The 17,105-nt window shown below is 46.7% G+C and overlaps 1 protein-coding gene across 4 annotated transcripts in view; it reads right to left on the bottom strand.

Moving 5' to 3' along the window:
- Positions 1-6,572: 6,572 nt before the first annotated feature.
- Positions 6,573-17,105, bottom strand: part of LOC144106213 (uncharacterized) — a 34,462-nt gene continuing 23,929 nt past the window's right edge. For all 4 annotated transcript variants that reach the window (XM_077638955.1, XM_077638952.1, XM_077638954.1 and 1 more), the window contains exon 4: positions 6,573-7,331. In XM_077638955.1, coding sequence (XP_077495081.1) covers positions 7,147-7,331 — 185 coding nt within the window. In that variant the 3' untranslated portion in view covers positions 6,573-7,146. The remainder of the gene's footprint in view (positions 7,332-17,105) is intronic.

Raw genomic sequence — 17,105 nt, 5'->3', positions numbered from 1 at the left:
AGAAAAAAAATTGTACGTGGACTTATGTGGACACAATGCTTCCTCTGCCGATATATCGTTTGCCACACATTGCAGGCCCATGAGCTGATGTACTTAAAAGAGTTAAGAAGATGCCAATATTGCCAGCAATCAAATTCTTTTTCTTTAAACTCCACACTAATACCTTATCAGTGAAAACGTGGATGCACGATAAAGGTCTTTTCGTCCCTTGGTCAACAAACTGTTTCCTGTGCCACAAACCGGAAACCATTGAACATGTGTTTTTGGACTGTTGGGATCCCATTTTTTTCTGGGATGTCCTTCAGAGAACTTTAAAGAAAGACCTACCATTAGATGCATATGGCATAAGATTTCTACCTTTTCACAAAACAGATGATTTTCCATTTGATGCAGTAATGCTCCTGGGACTTCACAGCTTGTGGAAAACCAGAATGGAGTTTAACAATGCAGATGAACAAGTGAAACCTGTACGGGAACATTTCATTCAAAATGTTGTGCGATTTAGGGAGGCGTATAAGGCCCTCCCTGAACAGCCAAAATGGATCGATGTGCTTTTGATTTGGCAAAACTGAAAAAATTTTAACATGCCGTGTCAGGCAAAGGTCTGCCGACACGTTTTAATCGTTCATCTTGTGTGTTTTGAATGTCAAAGTCGGCAATAAAAAAAAATAGTGGCAAGTATCCCCGCCTGTCACGAGGGAGATCTGGGTTCGATTCCCCGACGAGGAGCTTCTCTTTTTTTTCTCGCTCTGGCCCTCGGTGTCATTAACCAAGCATCGGTAAGCCAGTGCTTCCGTGTCCTTGTTAGTATAGTGGCCAGTATCCCCGCCTGTCACGCGGGAGACCGGGGTTCGATTCCCCGAAGGGGAGCTTCTTTTTTTCTCGCTCTGGCCCTCTGTGCCATCACCTAAGCGTCATTGTGCCAGTGCTTCCATCTCCTCTTTTTTTTTTCTTTATTGCCGGTATTTTGACCCACATGAAAAGAAAGCACATATTCATACATAAGCACTAAAACACAATCAACATCTTTGTTAAAACAACGGCCGCTCAGCTTGTGCGGTCACGCTCATGCTAAAATTCCTTCATCGCCAATAATAACTCAACACGTGACAGCCACTCTGGACTACATTCCAGCATATTTTTCTCCTGAACAAAGTTGCTTATGCTTATTTGAAATATTGACGTGCCGGTCTTGCATCGAGATCGGCGTGCCTTACTGCCATTCTGCATTTCCAAATACTGTGTAGGGCTATTAGCATGATCAAATCAAATGGGGTACCGTCATCACTTTCAATTGGCAAGTAGCGAATTCCGTACCCATCAAGCGGAAATTCTTTTTTGATTGTGCGCTGAAGCACATCCCAAAGGAACACAGCATCCCAGCATTCAAGGAACACATGCTCAATTGTCTCCTCCTTTCTGCATATTATACAGTGAGTACCCCAGGGGACAAAAAAACCTTTTTCAGCCATCCACGGTTTGACAGTCAGAGTTCCAGTGTGTAATTTGAAAAAGAAAGTCTTAACACCAGACGGGACTAACATTGCCTTAACACGCTTTAGTACCTTGTTACCTATACCTTCCCTGTAAAGGGACCGATATAAAGGCACGGGGAGAACCACACTACAGAGGTCTTTATACAGTTTTTTCCGGTTGACTTCACTCAGGTATTGCAGTGAAAACCGCGCCATCAAAAACCTACATGAAACCACAACTTCGCGTAGAAAACCATGCACTCCACCGGGCATACTGCCAGCAGAGACAACCATATTAGGCAAGTGCTTCCCCAGGCGAAGTTGACAGACAGTGTGTAGAAACGGGTGCTTAACGTCCCGAAGAAATAAATACCGATTGACAACCTGTCTCAAAAACAAATGTGACAAACTGAGTCCTCCATTTCGAACTCGTAGAAATAAATTGGTGCGGCTTGATCTTTCCCAGGAAGATGCCCACACGAACACTGCAAACACCCGATGAAATTTTTGGATATGAACCCTGGAGCAATGCAAGACTTGTAGGACATACCAAAGTTTGCTCACTAAAAATATGTTGCAAATTGTGGCTCTCGAGAACATTGACCAATTCCATCCATTCCATTTATTCACTCTTTCCCTCATTTTATCCACTTCACTCCTCCAGTAGGCTTCGCTGTCTTTGTAACACTCAAGAGGAACTCCCAAGTATTTAACAGGAGTCGTAGTAAAACTCATGTTGGCAAAAGTGTCTGGGGCCTCCGGCCAATCCCCGTGCCAGAATCCCAGGCACTTACTCCAGTTTACCGCGCTGCCACTGGCCGCACAAAAACTTTTAACACACTTAACAGCCTGTGTTACACTGTCGTAATCATTACAAAACATGGCTATATCATCCGCATAAGCCAACAGTCGGACTTCTAACTGATGTAGTTTAAAACCGCGCATACAATCGCTCTGTATCACGCTCAAACAAAATGACTCTATATACAAACAAAACAACAGTGGCGAAAGAGGGCAACCCTGGCGCACCGAGCGTTTGACTGGAATGCGTGAACCCACAACCTTGTTGACAATTAGACTTGTCGTGCAATCCTGGTACGCCATGGCGACCCCGCCTCAAATAATTCTACCCACATTCACATGATCTAGAATGCACAGAAGAATTTCATGAGGCACCCTATCGAAAGCTTTCTCCAGATCAATTTGGATCATTGCCACTTGTGTGCCCATTGCGTCGCAGCACTCAAGGATACTACGTATTAAAGGCCGATCTATTTTCTCAAATATACCTGTTGCTTCCATCTCCTCGTTAGTATAGTGGCCTCCATTCTACTTCTGGTCACCGGCGTGTACGGACGCAGAATCATGGGCTCCAGCGGAGCAGCGATAGCGGCCCTTACCGGCCGCGGCAACAGGATGGAACATACTGAAGATGATCGTTCGATTATTCTGCCGACTTTGTCTACAGGACGTGTTGTTCTCAACACCGTTTTTTTTTTGCACGCTGACCTGCGAATGCGACCGTACAGGGTCGAAGTCTTCAGGGATGCTCTCGCCAACGTTGGCGTGCTGCCCGACGTGGTGCCGTTGGGGGCGTACCATACCAACCACGTCTGGGCGGTGACGTTGTACTCTGCGGATGGTGCGAAGAAACTAGCTGCGCTGAAGGAGCTGCAGGTGAAAGACGGCCGCTGTCTAATCATCGACCCCGAGGACCAGCAGCTGCTGCACGGCGTGCCCGATGAAGATGTCCGAACGGCTTTCGCGGCGTATGGAAAGGTGACGGGGCTGACGCGGGACCGTTGGCGCGTCCAAGGAGTCAAGGGGAAGGGCTCGACAACGGGAACCATTCTTCTGGTATGAATGTGGACGAAACCTGGTATGAAATTGGACGACCTGCCTCATCAGGCACGCGTCGGCGGCGAATTGGCCCTCGTTGTCGGGCATGGGCGCCCAATGCAGTGCCTGCGTCGCCGCGGCACGACACGTCCGACGCGAGTGCAACGTGCCCCGGTGCACAAAATGCTGGCGGTTCGGCCACAATGATGTCGAGTGCGTTCGCCCATGTGCGACAGCTACAGGGCCTGGATTCACGGACGATTCGGCTGATTTGACCATGGACGCAGTCGAGGCAGAGGATGCGGCGAAAGGCACCGAGTTAGCCGAAAGAGGCTAAGCAATGGCGGACACTTTGATACCGGGCAGCGGTGACGCCAAGGCCAACGAGACAACTAGAGAGGGGGAAGTAAAAGAAATCTCTTCTACCGAAGGAAGTACGTCGAATGATAACGCGAGTTCTCTGGCACCCAAGGGCGCCGAACCGTCAAGGAGCGCGGATAGCTCAGACAAGGGCGGCGCACACGTGGCTAGCGTCACCGCACCAGCTAAGCGACTTCACGAACAGACCGATGGCGATGGACACAAAGCGACAGTAACCAGCGTGGAGGAGCCGCCAGTGAAAACGGCCCAAGTGCGGCGGCCCAGTTTCAAGCCGCGGCCTGTCTCGGCGGACAAGCGGGTCGACGGCAAGGTGGCCGCGCTGCAGAACCAGTCTCTCGCACCAGATGGCTCTGGTGGCGGCGACGGCGTCTAGCTGGGTGCTAGACGCGAGCGGTAAGCACCGATCTCTCTGTCTCCTCACTCTATAACAATGGCTACTGCGCTTACGCCCACGGTGGGTACGCTCAATGTGAGGGATCTAACCGGTGAAAAGAAGCAGAGCCAAGTTTACCACCTCCTAACAGACCGTGGGTTTGATGTTCTTGCTTTCCAAGAAACAAAGGTGGAAGGGGACGAAGAGACCGGGATTTTGGTGCAGCGTTTCACGTCCAGATATTAGGCGGTCGTTAGCCACGCAAATGGCACATCGGCAGAATGTAATATTTTTTGTTAAAAAACTGCCGAGCCTTGAGGTGCAGACGCAGTTTTCATGTCCATCGGGACGATGCGTAGTGGTGGTCTTTTCTTTTGCGAGTGTTGAATGGAGATTCATTTGTATTTGAATGGAGATTCATTTGTATTTATGTGCCCAAGGTGCTGGAGGATCGAGTTCTGTTTTTTGAAAGTTTCCAGCAATACCTAAGCGCTGAAAAACAGGTAGTTTTTCTGGGCGATTTTGATTGCGTGTTGAATGCTGCTGACAAAATCAGCAAACGTTCCCACCGGGATAAAAGTACCGAGGTTTTGTGCCGTTCAACAGATCTTTTTGCCTTGGAGGACGTGGTTGATTGTGTGGAAGGTACGCGTAATGTTAAGTTTATGCATTTTCAACGCAGTGGTCATGCCCGTCTTGATAGAGTTCATAAATCTTTAGATCTGGTACCAAAATGCCATAGAATGTCGTGCCCGTGATTTTCTCAGATCACTGCATGGTGCAGTGTAGTATAGGATTTAAAAACGATCTAGCGTATATCAGTGGGATTTATGGAAATTAAATAAATTAAATTAAGTAACGTGCGAAGGCATACACGAATGGGGGACGCAATGGAAAATTTGCAAACAAATTAAAATAAAAGCCATCTACAAAGCTAGCTGTATAAATTACCAAGAAAAGTTACACGAAGCACAATTAAGGTCCCTGCTTGAAAAAATATTTGCTGAAGAGTGTAAATCACTGGGTATGTTCTTAGATGATATTAAAGAAATCAAGCAAAAGATAGAAGTGCTCGAAGAAAACCACTATCGATGCGCGCACAAGCGCGCGAGAGCCGAAGAATTTTCTACATGCGAGACGCCCACAAAACGAGCCCTGGGAGTAGAAAGAGTGCGCGCACGGTGAAATCACATAGTGCAAGTCGAGACATGGTGGCCGAACTGTGTCTGACGATAGTATCGCGCAAGCTTTTTTTGATCACTATCAAAAGCTTTCTGCACAGCATCGAGTAGACGTGGCACGGTTCAAAGAAAATTTTTTGGAGGGTGTAGACGACGAAGACAAAAAAAGATTATAGCGGCCGATTAGTGAAGCAGCAGTAGAACGGGCCATAGATAAACTGAACGCGGGAAAGTCGCCGGGATCTGATGGTCTAACCGCGGCGTTTTACAAAACATTCAAGAACGATTTAGCGCCAATACTATCCACTGTGTTCAACAAAGCTTATGAATTAGATTCACTTCCCGGATCGTACGCGTCATCTCACACCGTACTTATTCTGAAAACCGAGCAGACTGAAAAATTAAGACAGGCGTCAACTTACAGGGCGATCGCTTTGACAAATGTTGATTACAAGATAAACATGAAGGCGCTAGCGGCCAGCTTACAAACTGTAATATGGATATGTTGGATCACACCAAACATGCGAGATAAAAGGTCGCTCCATCGGACATAACATCCACAAGGCGAAGTGCGTGCTGGTGGGCTGTGATGCCACGTACGACTGCGTGGCAGTCCTCCAGTTCGACCTCGAGAAAGTGTTTGACTGTGTGTCTCATCAACTTTTGTTTTGTATTCTAGACCATATTAATGTCGGGTCTATAATTATTGAGGGAGTTGCCAAGGTGTACCGTAACTGCAGTACAAGGTTAAATGTAAATAAGTTGGGGGCCCCCATAATCGTGGAACGTTCGGTGCGCCATGACTGCCCCCTCAGCCCTCTGTTGTTTTGTATATATATATATTGAAGCACTGTGTTTAAAAATTGAAAACGATTCAACTCATGGTTTCTAAGTGCAGGCAGCGGAAGTGAAGTTGCTTGCATACGCAGATGACATCATTGCTTTTTGTGTCGATCAGAGCAGTATAAGTCATACGGTCGACATTGCAAAGCACTTTAGCACAGTTACCGGAAGTTTAGTGAACTGGAGGAAGTGTCTTGGGTTATGGCACAGAGATTGGCCATCAACCCCACACACTTTTGCCAACGTCTCATGGGTGACAGCACGCGTTAAGTACCTGGGCGTTCCTTTGGAACTTTATGAAGATTCTGAGCCTTATTGGCGAGAGCAAGTGAAAGAAACACTGGGGAATGCAGCAACATGGAAAAGCGCCCATTTATCTATTTTTTCAAGAGCCACAGATTGCAAACTTTTTTTCATAAGTAAGCTGTGGTATGTAATGTACGTGTTGCACTGTTCTCGGTTGAATGTGCAAAAGCTGCATCGTGTTTTCACAGTTTTTATTTGGGCCTCAAGTTGGGAGAGGTGCAGCCGGTCGAATCTTTTCCGGGGCGTCAAAGTAGCCGTCGAGGTAGCGGGCTTTGACTCGGGCATTTGTTTTTGCGTCATCTTGTAAATAGGTTCTTGTTTTTCCAGGATATTAAAGATCCCTTTCTTCGCACCATGTGCCAAGTAAGACTTGAGCGTGCTTTGCCGGAGCTTGTTGTCGCAACACAACAAACGACTGGATGAACTTCAGGGTTTTTTAGAGATTGTCCTCAGTGTTCATTTTCTCATCGCCCGTTTTTCAGTACAATTTTTAAGCAATGTTAAGAGGGAAGCATTGCATAAGAAGCTAAGTGAAAGCGTTTTCGCGGAGCGTATATGTACAAACCCTTATACTCTGGAGGCCCAGAGTATGACAGATGACATGCTTTTTGAGGGCATTCTCGCAGGTAAAGGAAGCCAGGCAGATGTCACACTTATACACATCCACGAGGTTGTGGTTCTGCTCCACGTGCATTGCAAGGAGCCTCACGTTGTTAAACACCTTGGGGCCATACACACACTTGTATGGCTAGGGATTAGGGTGGTGGTTGAAGTGCTTAGAGGGTCTGTACTTGGAGCGAAACACCAGGGGGCAGAGGTGACAGCTGCGCATCACGTCCCTACAAGTGGCGCCCTTGCTTGCGGGCGCATTTTGGTTGTCCGAACGAGTAGCTTGCTCCGCCACAGGGGCTGGGATGCTTGAGCAAGTAGTGGCTGCAATGGGTCGCAAGAGAAGGAAGAAATACAATCAGAAAGCAAGACACAAGGCACACAAAAAATGACAGCGACAAATAAGTGAAAAGCATCTGCACTTCAAGGAACTCTCCATTTTTTGATTAGAATAAACACCTGCCAGTAAAGAACTACTAGCATTAAGTTTGCAGCCCTCAAGTTGAGTTATGCAGAAGTTATCATGAGAATTACCCAAAGCTGCTCAAGTACTGCAAACATCAAAGCAAAGCTTAAACTGATATTATAGCTGGCTCAAGCTGTACTGTAGCTCAAGCAGTCACTGTCACAGTTACATAGCTGCAAGACAGAGCAATCTGTTGCCTGCCCCATGTGTGCATCGCAAATTCAAAGACAAACCTGCACCGTCACTATATAGGCACTAAAATGCCTTCAGACTGTCATTAAACTCAATTGACAGTCTTTCCACTGCCACGCACAAACCTTCAGAAGCCTTCAATAGAAATGTCATTTGAGTTGGTGGAACACTGTGAGGACATTCAAGATTTTTAAAACCCTTTGAGACACGAGCACATGTACCTCCATGTGTAACACCTTGGTAACTTCATTAAGAAAAATTATGCACTGATGTGTATTTAAGTTCATAAATTTTGGCACATAAATCTAAATGACAAATCCAAATGACACATGCCATTTGGATAAACTATCGTGCCAAGTGTGGCTTCAAAACACGGAGGCCCTAGCAGCCATGCATCTAAAAAATGCAGCTGCTCTTCCATACCATCGACCTCAAAATTTTGCGGCATCAATTTTGGAGTCAATCTGTGCAATAGCAGCCATTCTCAAAGCAAACTGAAAGCCATCATGTCTCTTTTGCCATTCACAGTAGACTAGTGTTAGGATGAACTCAGTTACGTAGAATTCTTGGATAAAATGAACAAGTGAGGACATTTCGTTGGTTTCCCATAGGACTCAATGCAGAAAACATCAACTTAATTATGACAAACAGTTTCACGTGTCCTTTGGTTAAGACAAACTTTTGTAGCGACTGTGAACCATGGTGACCCCGTGTAATGGCACTCACTGGGCGTCCGCACATCACTAAGGAAAGAAATAATTATATATAAAACGCTTCTACGCAACCAAGCGACCCCCGACAAGATGCCTTCTGCGCACCTTCGCGAATGCTGAGGAAAAGCCATCTTGTAAGAGCGCGTGTATTCCTAAGGGAAAGCTTTCTAGCCGGTGCGGAAAAGGCAGGGCACATCTTGCCTACACTGGTGCAAATCTCGGCATCCCATGCTCATCACGTGCCAAGCATTGCCTCCAAAGACTAAACGATGCATATGCTCGAAGTGCACCAGCTTGTTGACTTGGTGCTTAAAAAATTTCACAGGGTTTCAACAAAAGTTAAACCAAGAACCCCAGGACCACATTTTCAATAGACGCGGCGTCGCAACACATATGTTGTCGCAGTGAAGAGGTGGTCAGATATCAGCAACACACTGCCTGCAGCGTATGGAAAGGTGCATGGTGTGCCTGCTCGTGGCGTTGGTGACAGCTATGCTGCAGAGGGAGCAAAAATAGGGACTATTTTGCTGGACAGCTTTGAAGCAGGATGGAAATCAGAAGAAAACATACAAATAGCAGCCACTACAGATAACGGCGAAAAAAAAGAGATGTGGAAAAAAGAATGTCATTTTCTACCAAGATAACATAATTTTATTTCATACTCTGTCTTCAGCTAACTTCATGCACAGATCAATGCATATTTATTTATTTATTTTCCCACAGCACCACATGTGGCATTATAGTGGGAGGGCAGTAGGTTGTACAAAACAAGGGAAAATTGCAAGGGTAGTCACAATGACGATACAAGCACTTCACTGTTGGTAATATCAGCAAGAAATGAAGATAACTCATTCCCTTTTTGAACAGTGTAGAGAAAGGACGACAACTTGAACAAATCGGTTCTTTATCTGAATTTGCGCACTTCATGGTTATGATCAACCCGCTCGGATCTGTAGTGTGGCTGGAAAATGCGCTTCTTTTCTCGGAGTAGCAATCCTATTGTAATATATATTATGAAAAAATTTAAGCATTAGTTTTCTCTTCTCACTTCAAAAGATTCCCATTCTAATTCTTGTTCTGAAAACTAAACATTTTGACAGATTTACCTGTCTGGTTGGGTTTGAAGACTTATAATAAACTGCACATCTCCAACCAAAAATGTTAACTTTAAGCCAACATTTTGAAGCCAACTCGGCTCCTTCATCAGAGGTGACTGAGGGCAGTAGCAAGCATCTTTTTATGGAGGGGAGGGGGGGGGGGTGAAGAGAACGACAGCGGTGTCGCGAAAGGCGCGGGGGAGGGGAAAATCGCAGGAAAAACAGCGACCCATATCCGTCATTCCAGTCACTTCATCGAACTGGTGTCCCTAGCCACCCCTGAGGCCGATGAATGCATTGTCTCCTTCGACGTGGTGTCCCTTTTCACAAACAAACGTGAAGCTTGTGGTGGCCGCTACCCGTGATGCCCTACAACGCGACGACATACTCGGCGCACGAACCCCGCTGGGTGTAAATGATGTGTGCCGCCTCCTGGAGTTGTGCCTATCAAACACATACTTCTCGTCAAACGGGGAATTTTACCGACAAGTGAAAGGAACACCAATGGGAGCATCCATCTCTGTCGTCATGGCCAATTTAACAATGGAACACGTCGAACAGCGAGCCCTCAACTCATTCCACCCGAAAGCAAAGATTTTCCTCAGGTATGTCGATGACTGCGTCGCGGTCATCAAAAAATCGGAGGCTCAAAATTTCCTTCGTCATTTAAACTCCGTAGAACCTGACATTCAGTTCACGCTAGAGGTGGAACAAGAAAACTCCCTGCCGTTTTTCGACGTCCTCGTGTCCCGAAACGACAATACCCTTCAATTCTCCGTATACCGCAAACCAACCCACTCAGGCCGGTATCTCCACTTCTCTTCGAACCACCCGACATTCCATAAAGCATCAGTGGTGAAGACGCTGTTCAGAAGGATTGAGACACACTGCAGCACAGATTTTGACAGAAAAAAAGAACAACGCACGATATTCAAAGAACTCATCATGAACGGCTACCCAAAAGACTTTATATAAAAAACCATTCGACGTCAAAAACACAACATTCGTCAAGAAATCAATGCACAAAGACCAACGCCACCACCAAAATACGTCACTTTACCTTATGTGGGAGGTGTCAGCGAAAGCATCGCTCGAATCCTGAAAAAATCGGGTCTCCAGGTTGCGCACAAGCACACGAACACTGTTGCGCTTTGCCTACCTGTTCCCAAAGACCAGACGCCGAGAGAAAGAGCCCAAGGCATTGTCTACAAAATTCCATGCGCCAACTGCAACGCAAGCTACATCGGCGAAACCAAAAATTTCAAAGAAAGATTTCGGCAACATAAAAACGACGTCCGCAAATTAGCAAAAGAGCGCAGTCCAGCAGCCAAACATTCCGAGGACTCGGACCATAGAATCAACTTTGAAGAAGCCCGCATCCTCGGAACCAAAACAAATTACCACAAGAGGCTCCTTTTGAAATCCTGGCATATCCAAACCACCCCGAACAATATCAACTGCACAAAAGGAAACCTGCCCCCAGCATATGCCCAGGGACTTCGCTCTTCAACGCAACTAAAAAAAGTCGCCATTCAGCACCTCCCTGCAGTGGGCAAGCGTGACTAACAGCCTAAACCCCCCTCCCCCTCACACAGCTGTCGTTCTCTCCACCCCCCCCCCCTCCCATTCATACTTAAAAGACGCCTGCTACTGCCCCCAGTGACACCTGATGAAGGAGCCGAGTCGTCGGCTTCGAAACGTTGGGTTAAAGTTAACATTTTTGGTTGGAGATGTGCAGTTTATTATAATTCTTGTTTTACACGAGACACACTAATGTGTTTACTATAATTGCAGTACAGTGCAGTAAATGCTCTGCTTGCAATTATCCTCTCTCTGAAGGGCTATTATATTCATTGTTTTCATGAGACATGCACTGGACACAAGCATGTATGCTCACAAACCTTTTGTAGGGGCACTTGTGTTAAGACGAACTTCTGATAAGTCAAACAACTTTTCTGGTCCCCTGCTAGTTCCTCCTCAAGAGAGTCTACTATATATATATGGGCAAACCAGCAGTGATGACCTACATGCAAACCAAGTGAATCCATGGCATAGACAAACAGCGTGATGAAAAACTGAGACTGCAAGACAAAAAAAATGAAAACCAGGGAAAGCAAGATTTGTACAGCAAGTCATGTGCAATAACAAAATAAAAAAAAATTGTATGATTATGCCTAAAGTTTTCACAGTTAGTGATATTCCTTCTCGAGTGAAACTGCCATCTTTACTCGCGTAATGAACCCAACCCCAGTACTGCCATTGAGAATTTGCGTTTTTAACCTCGCATAAATGACGCGAACCTGACCTTCAGGGATGGTGTTCAGCAAGTTCAATTTATATTGGCGCAACTGGCTAGTGCAGTCAACTATCACAAAATCCTTGGATCGCGCAGCCTTTTGACGTTAGCTCTATTGTAGGGGGCAGCGAACTTGGCAGAGTGCCAGCGCTTGTCCTGTTGTGCAAGCCTCGTTTTCACCACGTCTTGGCGCTCTGCCAAGTTCGCCGAGCGCACCGCGACCCCCCCCCCCCCCCCCCCACCCCTCTTGAGGAGCTCTCCTCAAAATATATATATATATATAAAAACAAATGATGTTATCGGTGGCGGCAGCGGCTTGGCGCGCTGCCAATGCTCGCGCTCGCCCCCCCCCCCCCCCCCCCTCTGCTTCCTTGCTTCCCTCCTACCCCTCTGGTTGGAGCTCTCCTCAAAAGATAAACAAGTGGTGTTGTCGGCGGCGGGCAGCATCTTGGCGAGCTGCCAAGGCATGCGCTGCGGACGGCAGCGAAAACTGAGGAACTCGCTAGGCTGGAAAACAAATAAAGTAAATTCTGGCAGACAAAAGTGGGGGCGGGTTCATTACGCGAGTAAATATGGTAGTTCCGGGTTTCGGAGGTTGCGCGGAAAAGAGGGTAGGCAGCCGCCACCGCGTTCGCCAACCCCTACCCTACCTCGCCGCCGGCCGCCGCGCCGGTGATGGCGCCATTTAGGCTTTACCCACTCTTCCACGGTTTTCTCTGGTTCCATCTTCTGTCCCCGATTAGCACGTGCGCAGCCTCTAAGTACGTGGAGGCGCTTTTTTTTGGCCACGTGCTGTGTGCCAAGCCGCCCAGACGGGGCGACGCGTAGTTCGAATTATCCGTAGCGGAACCGACTCGCTTTTGAATTAACGGGCTTTTTTATACACAGATCTGTATGAAGCTTGGCCGAAACAAGTAGAGCAGTTCGAATTATCCAAAAATTCGAATTATCGAGGTTCGAATTAACGAGCTTTCACTGTACATTCCTCCAGTTAACATTCTCCTGTGCCAGCTGTGGTCACCTTATCCCCGCAAACATTCTAATCTCATCTGCCCAACTTAAGGCCCTTTCATAATTTTAAAGTAGCCACTCTCCTCTTATACGGCACCTTCATCCTCCTTTCTCCTCACATGCCGGCTGCAAGCGCTGCAAGGTTTTCCTCTTAAGCGCCCATTGGTTAGCTACAGCAGTGAGCATAGTCTTGCGTTTTTTGGGCCAGTTCAGTGTCTTGATGGTGCATAAAATTTTGAAAAAGAATAACAACAGCATCGAGAATATTAAGAGTAATAATTCTAAGCAAGTTTCATTTCTTACGCTTCCTGAATAAGCGACAATAAAGTTAATGAGCGTTTGGCCGAGTTGGTTTGATACTTCAGAAACTTTCTCGATTGCAAGGCATTTTATTCTGGTTATTGGTAATGGACCAAGTATTGCCTTTATTTGGCATGTGTCTATCTGTGCTTTGCATTGCTCAGTGTCTCTGCTCATATGCAATGCAGGTCTTTTATCCAGCATGCCTTCCTGAAGTCAACTAGTTAGCATGACATTACTCTGCATGCTTTCTGATATAAACGTGACTTTTGTGCTGCAGTTATGTCTGAAGCGACTAGGATAGCACCATAATTTCAAGGCAAGCTATGCTGAGAACCGCGCCCTGCTCACAACTGAAATGCAGAATTCAAAATGAAATACAAAGGCCTACAGGAGAACCCACCATTCTAAACAAGGATCAAAATTAATCAAAAGATGAATTTCAAATATTAATTATTATTACAAATATCTGCATTAAGATGTGCTACTTATTATTCACCTTTATTTTTCAACTCCTGTAAAAACCCCATACAGGACTGACAGTATCAATAAATATTAATAATAAATGAAGAGAGCTAAAGTGTCTTTACCAATGCTTTCGTCAAATTCGGATACGAACGTGTACATCAAGAAACGGCGATTCGATTCGTTTGATACCATTCACACCCCTCTGCGGCCACTCGTTACCCTGCCATGGCCCTCCGAAGGTCGCCCCCATAATAGTTTGTGGACCAAAGGTCATCCGTATGAATTTCTCACATATACTAGGCTTCAACAGGACTAACAACTTTGTGCGCAGAATAGTGCCAATTCGTTTGCCACCACTCTGAACCCTCTGCACCAAACAGGCGAGCCACAATTTTGTCACCAATGGCGCCCCCAAGAGGCACCAGTCTCGGCACCTGCTCAGACTACATATATAGCGGAACGCCAGCATAGGGGCAAATCGGCCATCATGCCAGCTCAATGATTGTACGCATGATCGGGCCACATTTCGCTGATCTGAGATTTCCAGCCACCATCTTGAAATCTCGTACGGACAAGCAACATTCAAATGCGAACAGTAAGAGCTGACGCTCCTAAAAAAATCACCTTGCACACAATGACCAGTCACTAATGCATTACATGCAAATGCATCAAATGCAAATGAATGTATTGTATTCTCTGTACAAAATTCGAGCACTGTTACATAATAAACCTAGTCAGTATTGGGCCACTGTGGTGGCTAAGTGGCAATGCAGTTTACGTGCTCATTTCAAGCTCACAGGTTCGATCCCAGCTGCACTGGCTTTATTTCAATGAAGTCGAATACAAAAATGCCTCTATGCTGTACGATGGCAGCCCATGTTAGAGAACGCCAGGTGGTCTAAAGCCCTCCCCTACGGTGTCCCTCATATGCAATGTGTTCAGACGGTTAAACTTCATAATTTATGGTTAATTTACGTGATCGCTATTGATTGCTTAACCTTAGTAATCATGTCGCATTGGCGTTAGGATCTTGCGTCATGTTGCAATGATGCAGAAACTTGCCCACTGTGCCAAAACACCCGCAGAGCTTGACCTTGAATAGCTGAACGCGATAGCGTTATCCAGCGGCCGCCGTTTATTAACTGCTGCTATCGGCTGTGGTGCGAAGGCTTGCCCGTGGGCACATTCCAAAACGAAAATGTATTAGTCACTGGACTACTCGTGTGCTGGTACTCGTATACCTGCCCATAAAGGTTTATTATGCCCATTGATATTAGCCCGCAAGATATTCACATGCTAATGCTCCATGTTAACAAATGTTGCTCCTCAGGTCCAGTTAACTGTGACGAGACCATTGTACTTCTTTTAATAAATTACTACCGCATTTACACGACTCTAAGTCAGCCCCCCATATCACATCTCAGGAAAATAACTTGGAGGTCGGTTAATTAAGCTAGGCCTTTAATAATAGAACGCGGTAGCATTGTCCAGCGGCCGCAGCTTATTGCCAGCCACTATTGGCTGCCGCGCACGGGCGTGCCCAGGGGTACATTCCAAAATGAAAATGTAGTTGCTTAGTCACTGGACTCTTCGTACACGCTTCTGCCATTGTCTTCACTAGCGCTGCCATCGTGATCGCTGCTGCGGTCCCACAGCACGTCATTCTAACGTCGTCGTCCAGGGATATCCTGCACTTCGGAAACAGCCACATCACGACATCGCGTGGGACAGCTGAAAATTTTCTGCGCTGCAGCTGCCACACCTGTATCACCCGTTGCGAACGTCGAACTTCCCGCCCGGCGCGCGGTTGTTCATTTCTTCGGCGTGAAAAATGGCAGCCATCTTGAATGTAGCCGTGAACGAGCGCAGGTCGCTTGACGGACCTGTAGTACAAAGGATGATTCACGAAGCACTGCTTTAAAAACCTGTGAAACGCGGCTGGCAGTAGTCAAATCCATCAGAGCCAAAGAGAAACTACGCGTGAAAGGCGTCAGCTCTTCCGTCGGCTACCGACATTCCCCGGCACCGCTGCTGTTCCGAGCGGGGGGCGCCGCCTCAATTGAAACGGTGGCCCTTCCATCAACTATCAACGCTCCCTTGAGCGCCGAGCGCGCATTTGAAAGTAAAAAGAAAACTTCGGACACTTGAGCTTCCCTTAGAAGTTGATTATGTTATTGGGTCGTCGCCGCTTATCAGCAACCACAGTCAGCAGCCGCTTGTGGGGAATGTGCGGTGCCAGTTTGCTGTTTATCGATAGCCACCATCAGCCGCTGCCTGCGCGCGCGAGGAGGGGATGCCAGTTCTGATGCAGATTGCTGGTCACTGGCCAAAGTCAAAAGATGAAAAGACGTTTCGGGAGCACTACGGCTCCCTTGTTCACTATGAAGCAATCGGCGCACGGATTCGTCCTTTTGTAGCACCCAGTAGCGTTTTTAATGATTTAGCATAGATAGGATGTAGAGTTCCGTCGTTCCTGTTTAATGTGTTAGACGATGTCTGTATGATAAGGGACTCAAGATTCTGCCGTGCTGATGTGTTCTTTTCTGTTGTCAATATCTTTACTTGATCCCAGTTAATCTCGTGGCCGGATTCTTGCACATGCTCGGCGATGGCGTTAGATGCTGCTTTCCGGTTTCGGACGTCGTTCTGGTGCTCTCTCAGGCGTCTCCTGAAGTCCTTTGTTTCACCGATATATATTGATGAGCAATCGGCGCAGTCTATCTCATATACAACACCTGGAAATCTTTCACGAGGGAGCTTGTCCTTCACATTCACCAGTTCTGTTCGCACCTGCTGCTCAAGGCCAGCACCAAGAGTGATGTGACGGAGCTACGCGGCAAAATGTCAACCATGCTGTAGCATGCCTGATATCTCGTTTGTCTCGTCTCTACTTAAACTGCAATGTTTTCATTGCTATTGTAAGTCGACCCCCCCTTTCGGATTTTCAAACTTAAAAAAATAGGTAGACTTACAGTCGTGTAAATACGGTACTATTATGTGGCAATGTACGTGCCTTACCTGGACTCTCTCACTGCCTCTTTGACTCGCCACATTTCTGAAAGCAATGCGAAGAGCTTCAGACTTCTCCAGCTGCATCCAGCAAAAATGAAGTAGTTGAGCCATGCTAAGTTCGTTGCCCTTGCTATAGAACTACAAGGCTTTCACTGTATCAAAAACCTTAAGGAAGAGGGTATCTCGTGGTACAAGATGTGGAGAAGCAAAACTGGAGACTCATCAGAAATAATACACTCTGAGGCCAAGGCATTCTTCCCCGCTGTTGCAAAAGCCATTGAGGTAGCTCTGGCCATGCAAGTGACCACTCGCACTGTCGAACGCTCCTTTAGTACAAAGAGGAGAATGAAAACCAGGCTGCACTCAACAATGACGAATGACAGGCTGGACGGCCTTAATATGAGTGTCCATCGTTTGGAGCACTTAATAAAGCACAAGGACCACTTAATCACTCATGTCATCAAGCAATTTGCCCGATAAACCCGAGACGTCTGCAGCTGCTATTGAAGAAAGACTGGCGGACTGCAGTTACATGCTGGTGAA

The sequence above is a fragment of the Amblyomma americanum genome, chromosome 10, assembly GCF_052857255.1.
Source record: "Amblyomma americanum isolate KBUSLIRL-KWMA chromosome 10, ASM5285725v1, whole genome shotgun sequence".
NCBI lineage: Eukaryota > Metazoa > Arthropoda > Arachnida > Ixodida > Ixodidae > Amblyomma > Amblyomma americanum.
The sequence above is the reverse complement of the archived record's forward strand: the minus strand, read 5'-3'. Positions and strand labels throughout refer to the sequence as shown.